General features: G+C 37.4%; 1 protein-coding gene across 2 annotated transcripts in view; it reads right to left on the reverse strand.

Moving 5' to 3' along the window:
- Positions 1-22,663, reverse strand: part of ZDHHC15 (zinc finger DHHC-type palmitoyltransferase 15) — a 127,378-nt gene that overhangs the window by 51,573 nt on the left and 53,142 nt on the right. For both annotated transcript variants that reach the window (XM_057537545.1, XM_057537544.1), the window contains exons 4-7: positions 12,837-12,957; positions 4,697-4,766; positions 3,212-3,244; positions 2,367-2,487 (exon numbers count right to left, since the gene is read on the reverse strand). In XM_057537545.1, the coding sequence (XP_057393528.1) occupies positions 2,367-2,487; positions 3,212-3,244; positions 4,697-4,766; positions 12,837-12,957 (345 nt within the window). The remainder of the gene's footprint in view (positions 1-2,366; positions 2,488-3,211; positions 3,245-4,696; positions 4,767-12,836; positions 12,958-22,663) is intronic.

Here is a 22,663-nt window from a genome sequence, read left to right on the forward strand (position 1 = left end):
ATGAAAGTGCTTTGAAAATGGTAAAGTACCATACAAATGGAGGTTGCTATTCTTAGGAGCACAGCTAGTCTCCTTGATACATGGCTTTTAAAATACATGGCAGTGTTTACTTTTCATTTTAGGGGAGACTCAATTTGAACTGAGAAAGCCATCTTTAAACCACACCAAAGTGCTCTCTGGCTGGAGAGACTGCAAAGAAGCATTTCTCTGAACTGTCAATGCCCTTTTCATTATGAGGGCAAGCCAGGACAGGTTTCCTCGCCTGGCATCTGTCAGGCATGAGCTAGTTTATTGTGAAGAAAAAAATGAAGGAATAGGAAAAGGGCAAGGCTATTTTCACCCCTTGCTTGTGAATACTGGCACATTTCTGGAGATTAATTCATATCTAGATATTATCTTTCAAGGGTAAAAGAAGCATACAGCACCTGGCTGGCATTGTGGTATTTGATTATTGGCTGACTAGGAGGGCCAAAGGCAAAATGTATGAAATACAACATTGTTTACTCTGTTATCAAAGGGTAGTTTTTAAACAGTAGCCTACTGTGTTAAGGACCAAGTAAAGTCTGTAGTGAAGACCAAGGCTGACACTTTCCCTGCTGAATTGGTTGCAGGAGATTTTTTTTATGGTAGTGGCTCAGTGTGTGAATAGAATGCCAAAAAGGTCATGGAAACCTGGGCAATAGATAAGAGATCCTGTGATGTGGAAAGGGGCCAAAGAAGAGACACCAGGATGATGAAGCATTTTGTATTTGGGAAAAATTTATAATAAAACTTCATTTCTGCTTATACTTTTATATCCCTGAGTTGAAGATTTTGATATGCATTATATAATTCCTGATTCTTAAAGTTATTAAATATTGGAATTGATTAAGCAAGTCGAAGGGAGAATGCAAAGCCCATACCTCTATAATATTCTACACTATATTTTCTACACTAGTAGGGATCAAAGCACTAATTAATAATTTAAATATTCTCAGCTATTTAGGCTCTCACTGCCTTGCCTTTCTCCTTTTTTTTCTCCAGTTTATTATAATCTATATTCTACTCACAGGATTTATGTGCTTTACCTCTCCCTCTGAGGTGAGATATTCCTGTTATACAGGCTCTTGTGCAATTCCTAAAGTAATAACTAGTAGCTCTGCCCACATCTGCTTTTTGCTATTCAGGTTCAGTTTGGAAAGCCCTCATCATGTAAGGTTATAATGTCTTAGTAACTGTATTGTAGTTGTATGTGGGGAAGACATATCTTCTGGAGTCCATTGGCATGAAATTTAAAAAAATCACTATACTGCTGCAGACCCCATATACATATGTAAACTGAAAATCTGCCTTCAATTTTTTTGGAAATAGATGGGATATAACTGATATCTTCAAGTAGAAGAAAGGTGAAAGTAGGATTTTAAAAAAGATTTCATTATAATGATTGGAATCATGTTTTGAAAAGTAAAATACTTTCAACATCTGTTTCATTTTTTTAAAGGTATTATCCAGTGTAAGGTTAATCTTTTTCTTTTAACCTTGCACTGGATAATATCTTATGATTTCCTCATTTCTTTCTTTTTTTTTTTGATGTGGACCATTTTTAAAGTCTTTATTGAATTTGTTAGAATATTGCTTCTGTTTTATGCTTTGGTTTTGTGGCCGCGAGGCATGTGGGATCTTAGCTCCCTGACCAGGGATCGAACCCGCACCCCCTGCATTGGAAGGCTAAGTCTTAACCACTGGACTGCCAGGGAAGTCCCTCAACATGTTTCATTTGATCTTGGCAATGAGCCAGTGAAGCAGGTAGCAGAGCCAGTATTAGAACTCAGTTCTCCTAATACCCTACCCAGAGTTTGTCATACAAAGTTCAAATAATACTCTCCCTTTTCATTTTGGTCTTTTGTGAAGATGAGTTAATGAATCTTTCTGTCCAGCAGGAATTTTGCAACTTCCTTTGAACAGGGATTTAGAAAGTATTTTCTGACAACGAGGGAGTGCTTTGACAGCCTTTTTCTTAGGAAACTAGGGATTTAGAATTAGTTTCAACATTTTTCAAACCTAAAATTGGTAAGAAGTGGATTTTTAAAACTTGATTAGATAAATACATTGTAAAGAATCAGTAAGTCTCAAGAGATTAGGTTCCTGGAGGCCCAACAAGATTCTCATGTATGATAGAAACTTTAACTGACATCTAAATAACAGCCTCCTAAATCTCAGAATATTTAACGTGGGAAACTTGTTTTCTGTGCTTTCCCTTCTGATTACTTCAGTATTAGCTACTTCAAAATGTAAAAAAAAAAAAAGATAATGTGAACAATGTCACAGATTGGAATAGGTGTGTATTTATTCTTGGTGGGGGGACCCTTCTGGATTTTTTAACTTACTCTCCAGTATTTGATGAAATAGCTGAAGACCGTTGTAGCAATGTACAGGCAATAGAGAACAGAATAAGCTAAGAACTGAAGGAAGAATTTATAGTTGGAAAATCCAATGCAGTTATTAACCCTAAAAAAGGAAAAAAAGAAAAACTAATTTGAAATCAGGATCCATTGATTTAGAACACACTGATACAGAGTGAACTATGTTACCCCTGCTGCTTCATTATCTGTTGTGTAGAAACTCAACAGAAACTGAAGTCCCTTAATAGGAACAGACTGGAAACACAAGTTCATGTCTCACTTGTTTTTCCTTTTATTTACAGACACAGAGACAGCTGGCCTACCTAACAGTTCTGGACTGGTTCCTGACACACCCAAGCAAACCTGGATCTTGGATGCTGAAAACCTACTACAATCTCTGCAGCTATACTTAATATAGTATGGCATGTTCTCTTTATAGTTAGATGATTTCATACTGGTTCTCTAGGTCAGACATACAAAATTTGGAGAATTGCTTAAATTAACAATCTAGAGTTTTTCAAACATCAAGACAGCTAAAAAAAGAACTGAATTATGTAATGTCAAAGAGGACAACTATCTGTACTCTCTTTCGTTATTATAGCTAATGGACAAGAGACCATTAGCTCTGTGACACCAGGAATTCACGATCACACCTTTGGTGGTATATTTATTCTTGCTTTAAAATGTTACACCTTCCCTGTTCCCCACACAAATACAAAGCCCAATGAATTATGGTAGGGGAAACAGGCATTTTACAACTATGCTTAGGAAAGTAGGCATTGAACAACTTTGACCCTATTAGAGGGGAGAAATTAATCAAAAGGACATACCAAGGGCAATGATGATCCATTTTTAATACACACCTACAAAAGGAACAAAATACAGTGTGATAAACTTCAGAATTGAACTCAGGGTATCACCAGTATTTTTACATGGTCCCAGTACACTCATTCTTAGATTTCCACTATAGCTTCTCCAAAACTATACTGTCCTCAGTTGTTCCTAGGATGAGCCAATCACAAAACTTTAGGATCATGCTGGCAGCAAGTTACATGCCTAAAATTCCAACTGTTAAAAGGCATTGGGAACTCTAGGATACTGACACAGAGAATAGGTCCAAGATACCTCTCCTCATTTTATTTACTTAGTTTAATAAAAGTAAAGAAGAAAACATGACTGCAGCCTGTGCTTGAATCAAGGGTAAGTGAAACATGGATGGAACAAGCACTCAAGAAGAAGGACATGAAGCTTATATTTATTAGCATAAAAATGGGATTTTACAAAGCTGGAGCAATTTAAGTAACAAAATAAAGTAGTATTGACTTATAACCCCAAATCTGAAATGACTGTCCATGCCCACATATTGATATAAGTAAATGATTTAATAAATAAATGAGGGAGAAGAGACAAAGCTCCCACGTAGAGGAATTCCAAATAATTTATGTAGATACTCTGCCTGCAAGGCAGGGTGGGGGAAGCATAACTTCTCATTCCTTTAGTGTTGGCTGTACACAGAGATTTCCTTCTAAAGAGTACAGTATGGAGTGGGGGTGGAAGAAGAGTAACTTTACAGTGGAGAAATCTGGCAAACACTGCCTCAGTCAGATGATTAAGATTAACATTGCAGTGATAAGTCATGTCTATAGTACGTACCCTTGATATGATATAATGAGAATGGCACTTAATCTCTCTGGTCTTCCTCCCCCAAAAGACATTATCTAAATCTAATCACGAGAAAAATATCAGACAAATCCCACCTGAGGGATATTCTGCAAAATACCCAACAATTCTAAAAACCGTCAAGGTTATCAAAAACAAGTAAAGTTTGAGAAACTGTCACAGCTAAGAGGAGCCTAAGAAGACATGACAACTAAATGTAGTATGGTATCCTGGATAGGATCCTTGAACAGAACAAGGACATCAGGGGAAAACTGAGGAAATCTAAATAGGGTATGGATTTCGGCTAAAAATAAAAAATCAATGCTCGTTCATTAATTGTAAGAAACGTACCATATTAATATAAGATATTACATGGGAAATGGTGTGGGACGTATGAGAACTATCTTTACAATAATTCCAGAAATCTAAAACTGTTCTAAAATAAAATGTTTATTTTTAAAAATGCAGTTTTATTTCTCTTTCCTATCTTTATAATAGTTTGAATCATCATCATCCCTGTGAGGGTATTTGGCATGTGCTCATTATGATTGAAAGGAAATGCTCTTTAGGATCAACATGTTAGGATCAGTCACTTGGTTTTTAAGGCAACCATCAGTGGCCAAGCTCAGCCCAGGGGAATTATGGCTGTCACTTACATGGCACAGACAGAGCAGTGGTGGCAGCGATCTGGCTTGATCAAATGGCACCGGTCACAGAACCTTACGGCTATAGGAAAAATAAGGTGGTTAGCACTGGTTAGGGATCAATATGACACCATATATCTTACTAGCCAATCTGGATGACTTGTTATACACTGATTACAGGTACTCAAACTCATCTCATTTCAAGTTACCAAGCAAAAGACAGATCACGTAAGAGAATTGTGGTATGTATTTTTTCCCTGTTGGATCAATCTTAAAAGCACCTTTTGGGGGATGAGTGTAAGGGGAAAGGTTTTCATATCTGGATATCTGATCATAAAATTCTGTATTATGAAACAAACTATACTGTCAATTGCTTGAGTTATCTTGGGAAAATCATTTAGCCTCTGTTTATTCCAACTTTCCTATCTGAAAACAGGATTCATAATTTATCTCCTGTCTCCAGAGGTTGGATTGTATGAGGTGGATAAAACTCCTAAAGCATGGTAAAGAATGTGGTTCTTAGAATAAGAATTTGAAGAATAGAAGAGACATTCTAGAACAAATTAGTTCAATTGACCATTCCACAGATATAGAAAATAAAGACCTGAGCCATGTCAAGTAACTTACACAAAATCACACAGTAAGCAAGTGGCAAGGCTGTGACTAGTACAGTTTTTCTGACCCTTTAGTTCAGGATTCTTTTCACTTTGTAAGTATGATACAAAAAATCAGTTCTCCTCCCCTCTCTACCTCCTTCCTTCTTTTCTTTATTTCCTTAGATGAAAGACATTTTCCTTTCCTTCTAATTTTCTCTGTGTTCATTGATAGAGTATGACTGTTTAATGTGATTATTAAGTATAACAACTAAAATTATGAAAATTTGAGCTAATATAATAATTAAACCTAAAGTGTACCTTAAGCACACATAACTGGTTCAACATAATGAAATATTAATTCAGCAGAGTTTCTGTGTTCATTCTAGCAATGTGGTGGTGGTGGTGACCAAAGTATGGGTATAATTGAGGTAACAAGGAGGGGAGAGGGACATGCATGTTTAGTTCCTTCAACATGTTTTTAAAGATACGGTCAAATGCCACTGTCCAGTTTAAGCCACCATCACCTCTAATTTAGATGACTGCAATAGATGCCTAATTATTTACTTTGCTTTCATTCTTGCCCCCTCACAATACATTCTCTACAGAATAGCCAGGTGATTTGTTAAAATCTAAATCAGATCATATCACTCTCCACTAAAAACCTTCAATGGAGTTCCAAAACCCTTAGCATGGCAAGTTACATTTTTTTTTTTTTGTGGCTCTGCATGGCTTGTGGGATCTTAGTTCTCTGACCAGTGATTGAACCTGGCCCCGGTAGTGAAAGCACTGAGTCCTAACCACTGGACCACCAGGGAATTCCTGCAAGTTACTTTTTCTTATTAAGGTCTCAGATCAAATGACATTGCCTCAGAGAAGCCTTCTCTATTACTCTATATCATGAGAGCTGCAAACAAATGATTCAAGAGTCCAGGGAACAGTGAGTAGTGAGTGAAGAACCTGAGAATTCGTGCCGTGTTTAAAAAGAGTGGCTACTACTCAGCTCTAGCTAATTTTTGCCATGGGGAAATGCAGATCGAATGTTACCAGTGTCTGAGTTTTCAAGAGTAGCCAAAAATGTGGATTTTCATGCAGAAATATTCTAATTGTTAAAAATTAGTAAAAAATGCCAAGTTTTAAAAGACACATTAGAGATCAAACAGAATATATCTCTGGGTCCAATTCCCCGCATATACCTCTAGTTTGTAATCTCTGCTCTATCACACCATTCTGTTTACTACTGTTTGAAATTATAGAGAAAATTTCCCATCTGTCTCTTTTTCAATATACTTCAGTATGCATGAAGACTTTTTAAAAAAACCATAACCACCATGACATTAATGCTCTAACAAAGTAAACAATAAATCTTTAATATCATCTAATACCCAGACTATAATAAGACATCCCCAATTGTCATATGGGATCTTAATAAATATTGGTTGAATAAATAAATGATAAATAGATGAACATAAGTGTCCAACAGTATACTTCCCAAAGCCTTGAAACACGATCTTCCTTACTAGAAACATTAGAATTACTTGTCAAAAAAGCATTCGTTTTCAAATTTTAAAAGGTGGAGAGGGCTTCCCTGGTGGTGCAGTGGTTAAGAATCTGCTTGCCAGTGCAGGGGACAAAGGTTCGAGCCCTGGTCTGGGAAGATCCCACATGCCGTGGGGCAACTAAGCCCGTGCGTGAAAACTACTGAGCCTGTGCTCTAGAGCCTGTGAGCCACAACTACTGAGCCTGTGCTCTAGAGCCCACAAGCCACAACTACTGAAGCCTGCACACCTAGAGCCCATGCTCCGCAACAAGAGAAGCCACCAAAATGAGAAGCCTGTGCGTGAAAACTACTGAGCCTGTGCTCTAGAGCCTGTGAGCCACAACTACTGAGCCTGTGCTCTAGAGCCCACGAGCCACAACTACTGAAGCCTGCACACCTACAGCCCATGCTCCGCAACAAGAGAAGCCACCACAATGAGAAGCCCGTGCATTGCAATGAAGAGTAGCCCCCACTTGCCGCAACTAGAGAAAGCCCACGCACAGCAACAAAGACCCAACTCAGCCAAAAATAAATAAATAAATAAATAAATTTATAAAAAAGTAAATAAATAAAAGAAGGAGAATTGCTCAGCCAGTACTGTTCTACTCATGCAGATGAAAACTAACAATAAAACTCCACAGTGAGTATTACTGAAGAAAAATGAAGACATATCTGCACAAACACTTGTACAAGAATTTCACAGCAGATTTACTCATAATAGCTGAGCATTGGAAACAACCCACTTGAGCATCAAATGGTGAATTGATAAAGAAAATATGATATTCATACAATGAAATACTACTCAGAAATGACAATGAAAACACTAGGACCCAAAACCTATGGGGTGCAACAAAAGCAGTTCTAAGATGGAAGTTTATAGAAATACAATGCTACCTCAAGAAATAAGAAAAATCTCAAATAAACAACCTAACCTTACACCTAAAGCAATTAGAGAAAGAAGAACAAAAAAACCCCAAACTTAGCAGAAAGAAAGAAATCATAAAGATCAGATCAGAAATAAATGAAAAACAAATGAAGGAAACAATAGCAAAGATCAATCAAACTAAAAGATGGTTCTTTGAGAAGATAAACAAAATTGATAAACCTTTAGCCAGACTCATAAAGAAAAAAAAGGAAGAGGGCTCAAATCAATAAAATTAGAAATGAAAAAGGAGAAGTTACTCACTGACACTGCAGAAATACAAAGGTTCATGAGAGACTACCACAAGCAAATATATGCCAATAAAATGGACAACCTAGAAGAAATGGACAAATTCTTAGAAAAGTACAACTTTCCAAGACCGAACCAAGAAAAAATAGAAAATATAAACAGACTAATCACAAGCACTGAAATTGAAACTGTGATTAAAAATCTTCCAACAAACAAGAGCCCAGGACCAGATGGCTTCACAGGAGAATTCTATCAAACATTTAGAGAAGAGCTAACATCTATCCTTCTCAAACTCTTCCAAAATCTTGCAGAGGAAGGAACACTCCCAAACTCATTTTATGAGGCCCCTATCACCCTGATAGCAAAACCAGACAAAGATGTGACAAAAAAAGAAAACTACAGGCCAATATCATTGATGAACATAGATGCAAAAATCCTCAACAAAATACTAGCAAACAGAATCCAACAGCACATTAAAAGGATCATACACCATGATCAAGCAGGGTTTATCCCACGAATGCAAGGATTCTTCAATATACACAAATCAATCAATGTGATACACCATATTAACAAACTGAAGGATAAAAACCATATGATCATCTCAATAGATGCAGAAAAGCTTTTGACAAAACTCAACACCCAATTTATGATAAAAACTCTCCAGAAAGTGAGCAGAGAGGAAGCCTACCTCAACATAATAAAAGCCATATATGACAAACCCACAGCAAACATCATTCTCAATGGTGAAAACCTGAAAGCATCTCCTCTAAGATCAGGAACAAGACAAGGGTGCCCACTCTCACCACTATTATTCAACATAGTTTTGGAAGTTTTGGCCATGGCAATCAGAGAAGATAAAGAAATAAAAGGAATACAAATTGCAAAAGAAGAAGTAAAACTGTCACTGTCTATGGATGACATGGTACTATACATAGAGAATCCTAAAGATGCCACCAGAAAACTACTAGAGTAAATCAAATTTGGTAAAGCTGCAGGATACAAAATTAATGCACAGAAATCTTTTGCATTCCTACACAATTACAACAAAAAGTCTGAAAGAGAAATTAAGGAAACACTCCCATTTACCACTGCAAAAAAAAGAACAAAATACCTAGGAATAAACCTACCTAAGGAGGCAAAAGACCAGCATGCAGAAAACCATAAGACACTGATGAAAGAAATGAAAGACGATACAAACAGATGGAGAGATACACCATGTTCCTGGATTGGAAGAATCAGTATTGTGAAAATGACTATACTACCCAAAGCAACCTACAGATTCAATGCCATCCCTATCAAATTACCAATGGCATTTTTCACAGAACTAGAACAAAAAATTTTACAATTTGTATGGAAGCACAAAAGATCCCAAACAGACAAAGCAATCTTGAGAAAGAAAAACAAAGCTGGAGGAGTCAGGCTCCCTGACTTCAGACTATACTACAAAGCTACAGTAATCAAGACAGAATGGTACTGGCAAACAAACAGAAATATAGATCAATGGAACAAGATAGAAAGTCCAGAGATAAACCCACGCACATATGGTCACCTTATCTTTGATAAAGGAGGCAAGAATATACAATGGAGAAAAGACAGCCTCTTCAATAAGTGGTGCTGGGAAAACTGGACAGCTACATGTAAAAGAATGAAATTAGAACACTACCTAACACCATACACAAAAATAAACTCAAAATGGATTAAAGACCTAAATGTAAGGCCAGACACTATCAAACTCTTAGAGGAAAACAGAGGCAGAACACCCTATGACATAAATCACAGCAAGATCCTTTTTGACCCACCTCCTAGAGTAATGGAAATAAAAACAAAAATAAACAAATGGGACCTAATGAAACTTAAAAGCTTTTGCACAGCAAAGGAAACCATAAACAAGATGAAAAGACAACCCTCACAATGGGAGAAAATATTTACAAACAAAGAAACTGACAAAGGATTAATCTCCAAAATATACAAGCAGCTCATGCAGCTCAATATCAAAAAAACAAACAACCCAATCCAAAAATGGGCAGAAGACCTACATAGACATTTCTCCAAAGAAGACGTACAGATTGCCAACAAACACATGAAAAGATGCTCAGCATCACTAATCATTAGAGAAATGCAAATCAAAACTGCAATGAGGTATCACCTCACACCGGTCAGAATGGCCATCATCAAAAAATCTATAAAGAATAAATTCTGGAGAGGGTGTAGAGAAAAGGGAACCCTCCTGCACTGCTGGTGGGAATGTAAATTGATACAGCCACTATGGAGAACAGTATGGAGGTTTCTTAAAAAACTAAAAGTAGAACTACCATATGACCCAGCAATCCCACTACGGGGCATATACCCTGTGAAAACCGTAACTCAAAAAGAGTCATGTACCACAATGTTCATTGAAGCACTATTTACAATAGCCAGGACATGGAAGCAACCTAAGTGTCCATCGACAGATGAATGGATAAAGAAGATGTGGCACATATATACAATGGAGTATTACTCAGCCATAAAAAGAAACGAAATTAGTTATTCGTAGTGAGGTGGATGGACCTAGAGTCCATCATACAGAGTGAAGTAAGTCAGAAAGAGAAAAACAAATACCGTATGCTAACGCATATATATGGAGTCTAAAAAAAACGGTACTGATGAACCTAGTGGCAGGGCAGGAATAAAGAAACAGAGATAGAGAATGGACTTGAGGACACAGTGGGGGAAGGGGAAGCTGGGACGAAGTGAGAGAGTAGCATTGACATATATACACTACCAAATGCAAAATGGATGGCTAGTGGGAAGCTGCTGCATAGCACAGGGAGATTAGCTCGGTGCTTTGTGACCAACTAGAAGGGTGGGATAGGAGGTTGGGAGGGAGATGCAAGAGGGAGGGGATATGGGGATATATGTATACATATAGCTGATTCACCTTTTTGTACAGCAGAAACTAACACAACATTGTAAAGCAATTATACTCCAATAAAAATGAAAAAAATAATGTAAAAAAAAGAAATACTACTCAGCAGTAAAAGGAATGAAATACACAAGAATGTGAATGAGTCTCAAAAACATTATGCTGAATAAAAGAAGCCAGATACAACAGTACATACTGTATGATTCCATTTATACAAAATTCTAGAGCAGGTAGAAGTAATCTGTGATGGAAAACTATCAGAATAGTGGTTGTCTTTGGTTGTTGTGGTGGGATTGACTGGGAAGGAGCATGAGATAACTTTCTGGGGTGTGGTAATGTTTTCAGAGGTTTTAGTTACACAGGTGTGTACATTTGTCAAAATACTGAATGGTACACTTAAGATTTGTGCATGTTTTGAAAGTAAATTTCACCCAAAAAAGAATAATAAAATATTTAGGTGGATGTATATTGATATCAGCTACTTACTTTGAAATGCATCAAAAAATAAAATGGCTTGCCATCATTAAAAATCTACAAATAACAAATGCTGGAGAGGGTGTGGAGAAAAGGGAACCCTCCTACACTGTTGGTGGGAATATAAATTGGTACAATCACTATAATGAACAGTATGGAGGTTCCTTAAAAAACTAAAAATAGAATTACCATATGATCCAGCATTCCCACTCCTGGGCGTATATCCAGAGGAAAGCATACTTCGAAAAGATACATGCACCCTAATATTCATTGCAGCACTATTTACAATAGCAAGGACATGGAAGCAACCTAAATGTCGATCAACAGATGAATAGATAAAGAAGACGTGGCATATATATAAGATGGAATACTACTCAGCAATAAAAAAGAATGAAGTAATGTCATTTGCAGCAACATGGATGGATCTAGAGATGATCATACTAAATGAAATAAGTCAGATAGAGAAAGACAAATACCATATGATATCACTTATATGTGGAATCTAAAAAAATGATAGAAATTTACTTATTTACAAAACAGAAACAGACTCACAGTCATAGAAAACAAATTTATCATTACCGAAGGGGAAAGGTGGTGGGGAAGGATAAATTAGGAGTTTTGGATTAGCAGATACAAACTAGTATATATGAAATAAACAGCAAGGACCTACTGAATACCACAGAGAACTATATTCAATATCCTGTAATAAACCATAATGGAAAAGAATATGAAAAAGTATATATATACATATATATATATATATATACACACACATTTATGTATGTTTAATTGAATCACTTTATTGTACACCAGAAACTAACAGTACATTGTACATCAACTATACTTCAGTAAAAAAATTTTGGGGGCTTCCCTGGTGGCGCAGTGGTTGAGAATCTGCCTGCCAATGCAGGGCACACGGGTTCGAGCCCTGTTATGGGAAGATCCCGCGTGCCGCGCAGCAACTGGGCCCATGAGCCACAATTACTGAGCCTGCGCGTCTGGAGCCTGTGCTCCGCAACAAGAGAGGCTGCAATAGTGAGAGGCCCACGCACCACGATGAAGAGTGGCCCCCGTTGCCGCAACTGGAGAAAGCCCTCACACAGAAACGAAGACCCAACACAGCCATAAATAAATAAATAAATAAATAAATAAATATTTAAAAAAAATTTTTTTTAAATAAGATGGCTTGATGGATGATGGATAGAGGGATGGATTTGTGGACAGATATGTGATAAAGCAATATAGTAAAATGTTAGTGGTGACTCCAGTGGTGGGTATACAGATGTTTATAATGTACTTATTCCATCTTGGGTAAGTGTTTGACATTTTTTATAATAAAATGTTGAGAAAAAACTCCATAGTGTTCTTCAGAAGAAAGGAGGAAAAAGTGGGCTAGATTGAGGATATTTATGACTCAGTCTTTCTGAGATCCTTGTTGATCTGCCTCCCTAAGTGACTTTGGATGAACTGACCTCCACTCCCGGTTCTTGTGTAAACTGGTAGCTTCTTGGCCATATCAAAAAGCATCTGCTTCTGGACCTCAGGTCTCTCTTCATTTTCATAGCGCTCCTTGTCGGTATAGGACAGGTGGAACTGGAAGGAGAAGTGAGAGGCAAGACTTTACTTTCCAAAATTCACAGAAAAGATTAAAAACAACAATAACTATTTGAATGAAAATATTTGTTACCTATCCTTGAAGCTCAGGTACCAATTTGGCTTATAACTTTCTCTGGATAATTATCTCATTTATCTTATTTGGCTTTTATCTAAATATTCATAACTCTATGTGATAGGTAATATTGTTTTATAACTAAAGAAAATAAAACTTAGATTAAGTACCTTGTCTATGGTTACACTCACTCAACTAATAAAAGCAGCAAAACTAAGCCCCAAACCCAGTTCACTTGACCCCAAGACTTATGCCATTTCCACTCCATTACACCATAATATGATATTGCATGTTGATATGTGATACCTTGCTGCCAGGACCCTGTTGATGATAAACTATGCTTGTTATTAAGTTGTGAGTATTTTTCATAGGTGACACTCTTGGAGAAGCTGGATGAGACTACTTGCAACGTTGTCTTCATATTCTATAATAATTTTTCAAATGAATAGAAATTTGGATATTCTATTTCAGAAATTTTTAGTCTGGTATGGAGCTTGTTGCCATGTTTGTGCTACACTTTGCTAATCTGGCAAAAAAAATGCCAACGATTTTCCAAAGTAATACAAACCTGTAAGTTTTCTTCTGTTTGGGCCAAAGGGTAGGCAGAGGTGAAAAAGAGAAAGATCTGTGATCACATTCTCTGGATTTAAACTTAATCTCTGCCATTTAATAGTTCAAAAATCACTTTGGAAAATCAGATACTCTCAACCTAAGTTTCTTTGTCTGTAAAATAGAGGAAATAATACTTACATCACAAGACTGGTGTAAGAGTGCTGGATAATAGCAAGTAATTAAAGTCTCTTTTACAAGTCCAATTTCTTAGAAATATTTGATATAGCCAATATTTAAAATTTTAGCTATTCTAGATAGTGTGTAGCAGTATGTTATTGTGATTTTAATTTGCACTCCTTTGATTACTAATGACATTCAGCACCTTTTTATGAGTTTATTGGCCATTTGGGTATCTTCCTGTGAAATGCCTATTCAAGCCTTTTGTCCATTAAAAATAATTGGGTTATGTGTCTTTTTTATTATTGATTTGTATTGTAATGATTTGAGGAGTAATTTATATATTTTGTATACTAGTCCTTTGTTCAATATTTTCTACCAGTCTGTGGCTTTCCTTTTTACTTCCTTTATGGTGCATTTTGAGGATCTGAAGATCTTGGTGGGAGTGTAGATTTATGCAACCACTTTGGAAAACTGTTTGGCATTATCTACATAAGCTAAATATGTGCCGCCCTATGACTCAGCAATTCCATTCGCAGTTATATACCTAAGAGAACAATGAGTGTGTGTGTGTGTATATATGTATGTGTGTTTGTGTGTATGCCAAAAGACAGGTACAAGATTGTTCATAGCAGCTTTATTCATAATAGAAAAAAATGGTAACAACACAAGTGTCCTTTAATTGGTGAATAGATAAATCAACTGTGATAAAAGAGAATAACTAACAGCAGTAAAAGGGAATGAATAACTGAAACATGCATCAACATGAATGAATCTGGAAAACATTACACTGAGTGAAAGGCTTACACAAAACAGTGCATACTATGATTCTTTTTTTGTGTGAGGCTCAAAAATAGGCAAAATTAATCTATGGTGATAGAAAGACTAGTGGTTACGTCTGATAGGAAGCTGATTGGGAAAGGGTGTGAAGGAGATTCCTGAGGTGTTGGAAATGTTCAAAATCTTAACCTGGATGGTAATTATATGGGTGTAAATATAGGTAAAAAATCATGAAATCATACTCTTTACAGCTTAGCTCTTGGAATAGAGTATGTATTTATACATCAGTAAAATAGTAAAACAAATAAATTAATAAAATATTTAAGATAATTTAAATGCATCTGACTTTTAAAATTGGAAATGTATAAAATCAAACACTCTATTTTAAGAACCATACCTGTGGTGCATTTTTATGGTACCATGTCATTCTAAAGTAGAGTGACTGCCTGCGGGTATGTGGAAATGTGTAGGGGAACTTTTGGCTATTACAATAAATATGGTGCACTATAGGTATTTAATGGGTGGAGGCCCAGGGAGCCAAGGACTCTGCGATGAACTGTGTAGGCACACACAACTAAGAGTTTTCAGAACTAAAAGTCTATAGGTCAATATTATAAAATGGTAACTAAATAATACAAATTTAATATAAAAACAACTGGGTTTTTTTTTGTTTTCTTAGAAGAACAATTATACTAACTGGAAAGTATAAAGTTTTATTTTTTAACTTATTTTTAACCTTCTTATTGAAGTATAGTTGATTTAAAAGTATAAAGTTTTAAACAATTCTTTTTTAATGTTGATAATTAAAAGTAGCACCTTGGGGCAGCCCTTTAAGTTCGGGGATGGTCTTGGGAATATAACTTTCTTTTGGTATACTGCCCCAGCTTGAAAGGCAGAGGCAGTGTTGTTACTGCTTGTATGTGATGAAACCTTGTGGTTATATAGCCAGTAGGCTTTGGTTTGGAATAGGATGTCATGCCTGGATGCCCTATTTCTGTCACTAACCAAGCATTTTTGAGGATTAGAATGCAATGAGCCAGTAAATGCACTTTGGGTGGGACAACTGGTGATAGACTGGGATGTATTTGGTACTAGATAAATTAATATCATGGCTATCAAACAGGCCCAAAAGATTCACCTTTTCTTTTTACCCATTAAAAATGATTAATATGTGGTCTTAAATGTTAGACATTTGCAGTGATTATCTAAATCCTGCCATCATGTCACCCAGTTTAGGCCAACAAAATTCCTAACCACTCAGCCTTTTTACTGGCCTACAAGCTTTATAAATAGTGTGACAAGGACAATTATTTTATTGAGCTACAATTCACATAACATAAAATTTCATTTTAAAATGTACATTTTATAGTGTACGAGTCAGTGGCATTTAGTACATTCACAGTGTTTTGCAACCACCACCACTATCTAGTTCCAGAATATTTTTATCACTCCAAAAGGAAACCCTCTATACATTAAGTGGTGATTCCCTATTCCCTCCATTCCCATTCCCTGGCAACTGCTAATCTACCTTCTGCCTCACTGGATTTTTCTTTCTGGATATTTCATATGAATGGAATCAAACAATATGTGGCCTTTGGTGTCTGCTGTATTTCAATTAGCATAATGTTTTCAAGGTTCATCCATGTTGTATCATGTATCAGTAATGTATTCCTTTTTAATGGCTGAATAATATTCCATTGTATGGCCATACCACACTTGGTTTATGCATTCACCTGTTAATGGACATTTGGCTCCTCCCCACCTTTTGGTTACAGTGAATAGTGATCTGTGAACAACTGTGTATAACTATTTGTTTGAACAACTGTTTTCAATTCTCCTGAGTATATACTTAGGAGTAGAATTGCTGGGTCACATGGTAATTCTATGTTTAACCTTATGAGGAAATGCAAAACTGTTTTCCACACCAGCCACACCATTTAAATTCCCAGTAGCAATGTATGAGGATTCAGAATTCTCCATATTTACACTAACACTTGTTATTTTACATTTTTCTTTCTTTTCTTTTTCTTTCTTTCTTTCTTTCTTCTTTCTTTCTTTCCTTCTTCCTTCCTTCTTTCTTTCTTTTTGTCTTTGTTTTGTTTTTATTACAATTATTTTATTACATTCATCTGAGGCTGTACATATTTGATTTCATGGAATAAAACTCAAAGATGTGAAGAGACCCTCATTATTAGGGAAAGTCATGAACTGATCACAATATGATACACCTCTAGATTGGTTCTACTCCAGTCTTGTTTTCATATTCCTGCATAGCATTATTCAGATAGTCTTCCTTATTTAAAAAAATAAATTAAGACACTAGCACTTCAAGAAAGTGTGCCCAACTCCCACAGTTTCCCACCTCCCCAAAGTTAACATTTTCCTTGGTTTTTGCCCTTTTCTTATGGTTCATAATTCCTTACTTTTTGTATCAGTTATCTATGGTCACAATAATGTTTCATAACATACAACTTTGAAATCTAGAATAATAAGCATCAAGGTTCAAGGGTCTGTGTGCTGGCAATTTTGGCTGAATTGACTAAGCAGTTCTGGTCCCCAAACTCGCTCACATATCTGGTAATTGTCTGACTATTGGCCCATCTTGGTTGGGATGACCCTGATGACTCAATTCTGCTCCCATGTTTGTGTCCCATCAGGCTAGACTGGCATGTTGTCAAGGTGGTGATAGAAGGCAAGAGCAGAAATCCAAATGGAAACATGTAAGTGCTCTTTCAAGCATCTACTTATCTCACATCTACTAACATCCCATTGGATAAAGCAAGTTACATGGCTAGATGCAGAGAGAGTGGGAGGACATCAGAGGTTATGGCAAAGTTCATGACTACAAGAAGGCATGAGAAATTGGAACAACTGATGTGATCACTCTACCACACCTACAGTCTTCTTTTTTTGCTTCTTGGGCAAAGGAAGAGAGCTCATCTGATTAGGAATTTGGCTTGATTTAATATTGGAGGATCACTGACAATTTTTTCCTTTATGTTTAAAAAATTTCCATTCAGTAAAATTTACCTTTTTATGGTATATGATTCCATGATTTCTTTTACTGAAATGTATCTGGCATACAATATTATATTAGTTTCATGTGTACAACATAATGATTTGACATCTCTATGCATTACAAAATGATCACTACAATGTCCAGTTACCATCTGTCACCATACAAAGTTAACACAATATTGACTGTATTCCATATACTATACATTACATCCCCATGACTTATTCATTTTATAACTAGAAGTTTATGCCTCTTGATCCCCGCCACCCATTTCCCCCCCTGCCCCCGACCCCTTTTCCTCTGGCAACCTCCTCTGGGAATCTGTTCTCTGTATCTATGAGTCTGAGTTCAGTTTTGTTTTGTTTGTTTGTTTTGTATTTTAAATTCCACATATAAGTGAAATCATGTGGTATTTGTCTTTCTCTGACTTATTTTACTTAGCATAATACCCTCAAGGTCCAACCATGTTGTTGCAAATGACAATATTTCTTTTTTTTTAATGACTGAGTAGTATTCCATTGTATATATACCATATCTTCTTTATCCATTCATCCACTGATGGACACTTAAGTTGCTTCCATATCTTGGCTATTGTAAATAATGCTGCAATGAACATAGGGGTGCATATATCTTTTCTAATTCATGTTTTTGTTTTCTTTGGATAGATACCCAAAAATGGAATTCTTGGATCATATGGTAGTTCTATTTTTAACTTTTTGAGAAACCTCTATACTGTTTTCCATACTGGTTGCACCAATTTACATTCCCACCAACAGTGAATAAGGGTACCCCTTCCTCCACATCCTCATCAACTCTTGTTATTTCTTGTCTTTTTTATAATAGTCATTCTAACTGGCATGAGGTGATATCTCACTGTGGTTTTGATTTGAATTTTCCTGATGATTAGTGATGTTGAGCATCTTTTCATGTGCCTGTTGGCCATCTGTACATCTTTGGAAAAATGTCTATTCAGATACTCTGCCCATTTTTAATCAGATTTGGTTTTTGTTATTGAATTGTATGAGTTCTTTATATATTTTGGATATCAAGCCCTTATTGGGTATATGACTTGAATATATCTTCTTCCATTCAGTAGGTTGCCTTTTTGTTTTGTTGATAATTTCCTTTGCCATGCAGAAGCTTTTTAGTTTGATGTAGTCCCATTTGTTTATTTTTGTTTTTGTTGCCCTTGCCTTTGGAGTCAGAGCCCTAAAATCATTGCTAAGACCAATATCAAGGAGCTTACCAGCTATGTTTTCATCTCAGAGTTTCATGGTTTTAGGTCTAACATTCAAGTCTTTAATACATTTTGAGTTAATTTTAGTATTTAGTGTAAGATGTGGTTCAATTTCATTCTTTTGCATGTATCTGTTCAGTTAGTCATATTTTAGCCATCCAGTGTGAAATGTTATCTCATTGTGGTCTTAATTTGCATTTCTCTACTATATATAATATACATATATATATATACACACACACACATATGTATTGTTTAGTGAACTATCTATTCAAGTCATTTGCCCATTTTTTAAAGGATAGTCCTTATTGAAAACATTAAGGATCATCTTTTCAGCAAACTGTACTATAACAATTGGACATAATATTAAAAAAACAAACCCTCAATATATACCTCACATCTTACACAAATTACCTCAAAATGGAGGATCTTCAAGATGGAGGAGTAAGACGTGGAGACCACCTTCGTCCCCACAAATACATCAAAAATACATCTATACGTGGCACAACTCCTACAGAACACCTACTGAACACTGGTAGAAGACCTCAGACTTCCCAAAAGGCAAGAAAATCCCCATGTACCTGGGTAGAGCAAAAGAAAAAAGAAAAAACAGAGACAAAAGAATAGGGATGGGACCTGCACCTCTGGGAGGGAGCTGTGAAGGAGGAAAAGTTTCCACACACTAGGAAGCCCCCTCACTGGTGGGAATTGGGGGAGCTTTGGAGCCTCAGAGGAGAGGGGAGGAACAGGGGTGCTGAGGGAAAGCAGAGAGAATCCTGCACAGAGGATCAGTGCCAACCAGCACTCACCAGCCTGAGACACTTGTCTGCTCACCTGCTGGGTCAGGTGGGGACTGGGTGCTGAGGCACGGGCTTTGGAGGTCAGACACCAGGGAGAGGACTGGGGCTGGCTGTGTGAAGACAGCCTGAGGGGGCTAGTACCCCACAGCTAGCTGGGAGGGAGTCCAGGAAAAAGTCTGGACCTGCCAGAGAGGCAAGAGACCATTGTCATGGGGTCCACGAGGAGAGGGGCAGGCCCACCATATGAGCTTCTTGCTCCGTGTGCTCACAGATGGCAGGGCACCACCTATGCGAGCTCCAGAGGTGGATGTGAGCCTGAGAGGCGGGTGCAACGGCTGCTGCCGCTGCTACCAAGGGTCCTGTGAGCAAACCCAGGTCAATGCCCACACCTTCCTGGGAGCCTGTGCAGCCTGCCACTGCTGAGGGTCCTGCGATCCAGGGCCAACATCCCCAGGAGAACGCATGGTGCACCTAGGCTGTTGCAACTTCATGCCTGCCTCTGCCGCTGCAAGCAGTCCCAGCACATCCCAATTGTGACTGCCATATCCATCCCTCTCGCCGAACTGAGAGAGCAAGTGAGCCCTAAGTAGTCGTTGCTTTTGCCCCCTCTTGCATGGGCAGGGAAGACGCCTGAGGGTGGCTCACATGCAGAGGCAGGGCCAAAGCCAAAGCTGAACCCCAGGCACCATGCGACCAAAGAAAAGAAAGGGAAATCTCTCCAAGCAGCCACAGGAGTAGCAGATTAAACACCCACAATCAGCTTGGTAAACACTGCATCTGAGGAGTATCTGAATAGACGAGTGTTCCCACAATTGAGCATGTGGACTTTGGGGGCAACTGTGGACTTTGGAGGCAAGTACACATGGGAGTAAGGCCAGATCAGAGTCTGAGCTGGTGCCACAGTGTCCACAGCAGGTCCAGAGACGTACTTAGAAGTATTGGAGGACTTCCTGGGTAGGCAGGGACTGGCTATGGTTCACTGTGGGGGCAAGGACACAGAAGGCTGAGGCCACAAAAAAATATTATTATTATTACTACTTTTTAAAATTTTGTTGATTTTTTATTATTCTTTTAATTTTTATTTACTTTTTATTTTTTCTTTTATGCTTTTATTTTTAATATATTTTTAATTTTATTTTTTCCTATTTCTACAGTATTTTTTCGTTATATTGTAGATTTTACTTGTTTTCGTTTTTCTTTGTTTTGCATTGTTTTTCTCTTATTTTAAACTATATTTTATATTTTTCTAAGTTTACTTCTTTGTTGTTTCATACATTTTTTCCTTCTGTTTTCATCTTTCGTTTTTAGTTTTCTTTTGATCATTTTTGTGTGTTTTATGCTTTCTTTGCCTTTTTTTAGTTTGCTTTCTGTGTTTGATTTGATTTTGGTTTTTTGTTTTTGTTAGTTTAGTTCTTAGTGTTTGTTTTCGTTTTTGGGTTTATTTATTGGTTTGGTTGCTCTCTCCCTTTTTGTTTTCTCTTTTTTATTTTTCTTTTTGTGAGTGTATGTGTGTGTGTATGTTTCTTCATGTGATTTTGTCTGTTTAGTTTTGCTTTTACCATTTTTCTTGGGGTTTTGTCTGTTTGTTTTCTTTTTTTCCATGCTGTGTGGCTTGCAGGGTCTTAGTGCTCCGGCCACGGGTTGGGCCTGAGCCTCCGAGGTGGGAGAGCTGAGTCCAGGATGTTGGACCACCAGAGAACTCCCAGCCCCATGGAATATTAATTGGTGAGGGCTCTCCCAGAGGTCTCCATCTCAGCACTAAGACCTGGCTCCACACAACGGCCAGCAAGCTCCAATGCTGGACGCCTCATGCCAAACAACTAGCTAGACAGGAAAACAAGCCCACCCAGTAGCAGACAGGATGCCTAAAGTGATATGAAGCTCACAGACACCCCAAACACACCAATGGACGTGGCCCTGCCCACCAGAGGGACAAGATCCAGCCACACTCACCAGAACACAGGCACCAGTCCCCCCCACCAGGAAGCCTACACAAGCCACTGGACCAACCTCACCCACTGGGGACAGACACCAGAAGTAAGAGGAACTACAACACTGCAGCCTGCAGCAAGGAGACCCCAAACACACTAAGTTAAACAAAACGAGAAGACAGAGAAATATGCAGCAGGTGAAGGAGTAAGGTAAAAACCCACAAGACCAAACAAATGAAGAGGAAATAGGCAGTCTACTTGAAAAAGAATTCAGAGTAATCACAGTAAAGATGATCCAAAATCTTGGAAATAGAATAGAGAAAATACAAGAAACGTTTAACAAGGACCTAGAAGAACTAAAGAGCAAACAAACAGTAATAAACAACAAAATAACAGAAATTTAAAATACTCTCTAAGGAATCAATAGCAGAATAACTGAGGTAGAAGAACGGATAAGTGAGCTGGAACATAGAATGGTGGAAATAACTGCCATGGAGCAGAATAAAGAAAAAAGAAGGAGAAGAATAGAGGACAGTCTCAGAGACCTCTGGGACAACATTAAACACACCAACATTCGAATTATAGGGGTCCCAGAAGAAGAGAAAGATAAAGGGTCTGAGAAAATATTTGAAGAGATTATAGTCAAAAACTTCCCCAACATGGGAAAGGCAATAGCCACCCAAGTCCAGGAAGTGCAGAGAGTCCCAAACAGGATAAACCCTAGGAGAAACAAACCAAGACACATATTAATCAAAATAACAAAAATTAAATTCAAAGAAAAAAATATTAAAAGCACCAAGGGAAAAGCAACAAATAACATACAAGGGAATCCCCATAAGGTTCTCCATTGAGTTCTCAGCAGAAACTCTGCAGGCCAGAAGGGAGTGGCATGATATTTTTAAAGTGATGAAAGGGAAAAACCTACAACCAAGATTAGTCTACCTAGCAAAGATCTCATTCAGATTTGACAGATAAATCAAAGGCTTTGCAGACAAGCAAAAGCCAAGAGAATTCAGCACCACCAAACCAGCTTTACAACAAATGCTAAACGAACTTCTCTAAGCGGGAAACACAAGAGACGAAAAGGACCTACAAAAACAAACACGAAACTATTAAGAAAATGGTAATAGGAACACA

The sequence above is a fragment of the Balaenoptera acutorostrata genome, chromosome X, assembly GCF_949987535.1.
Source record: "Balaenoptera acutorostrata chromosome X, mBalAcu1.1, whole genome shotgun sequence".
NCBI lineage: Eukaryota > Metazoa > Chordata > Mammalia > Artiodactyla > Balaenopteridae > Balaenoptera > Balaenoptera acutorostrata.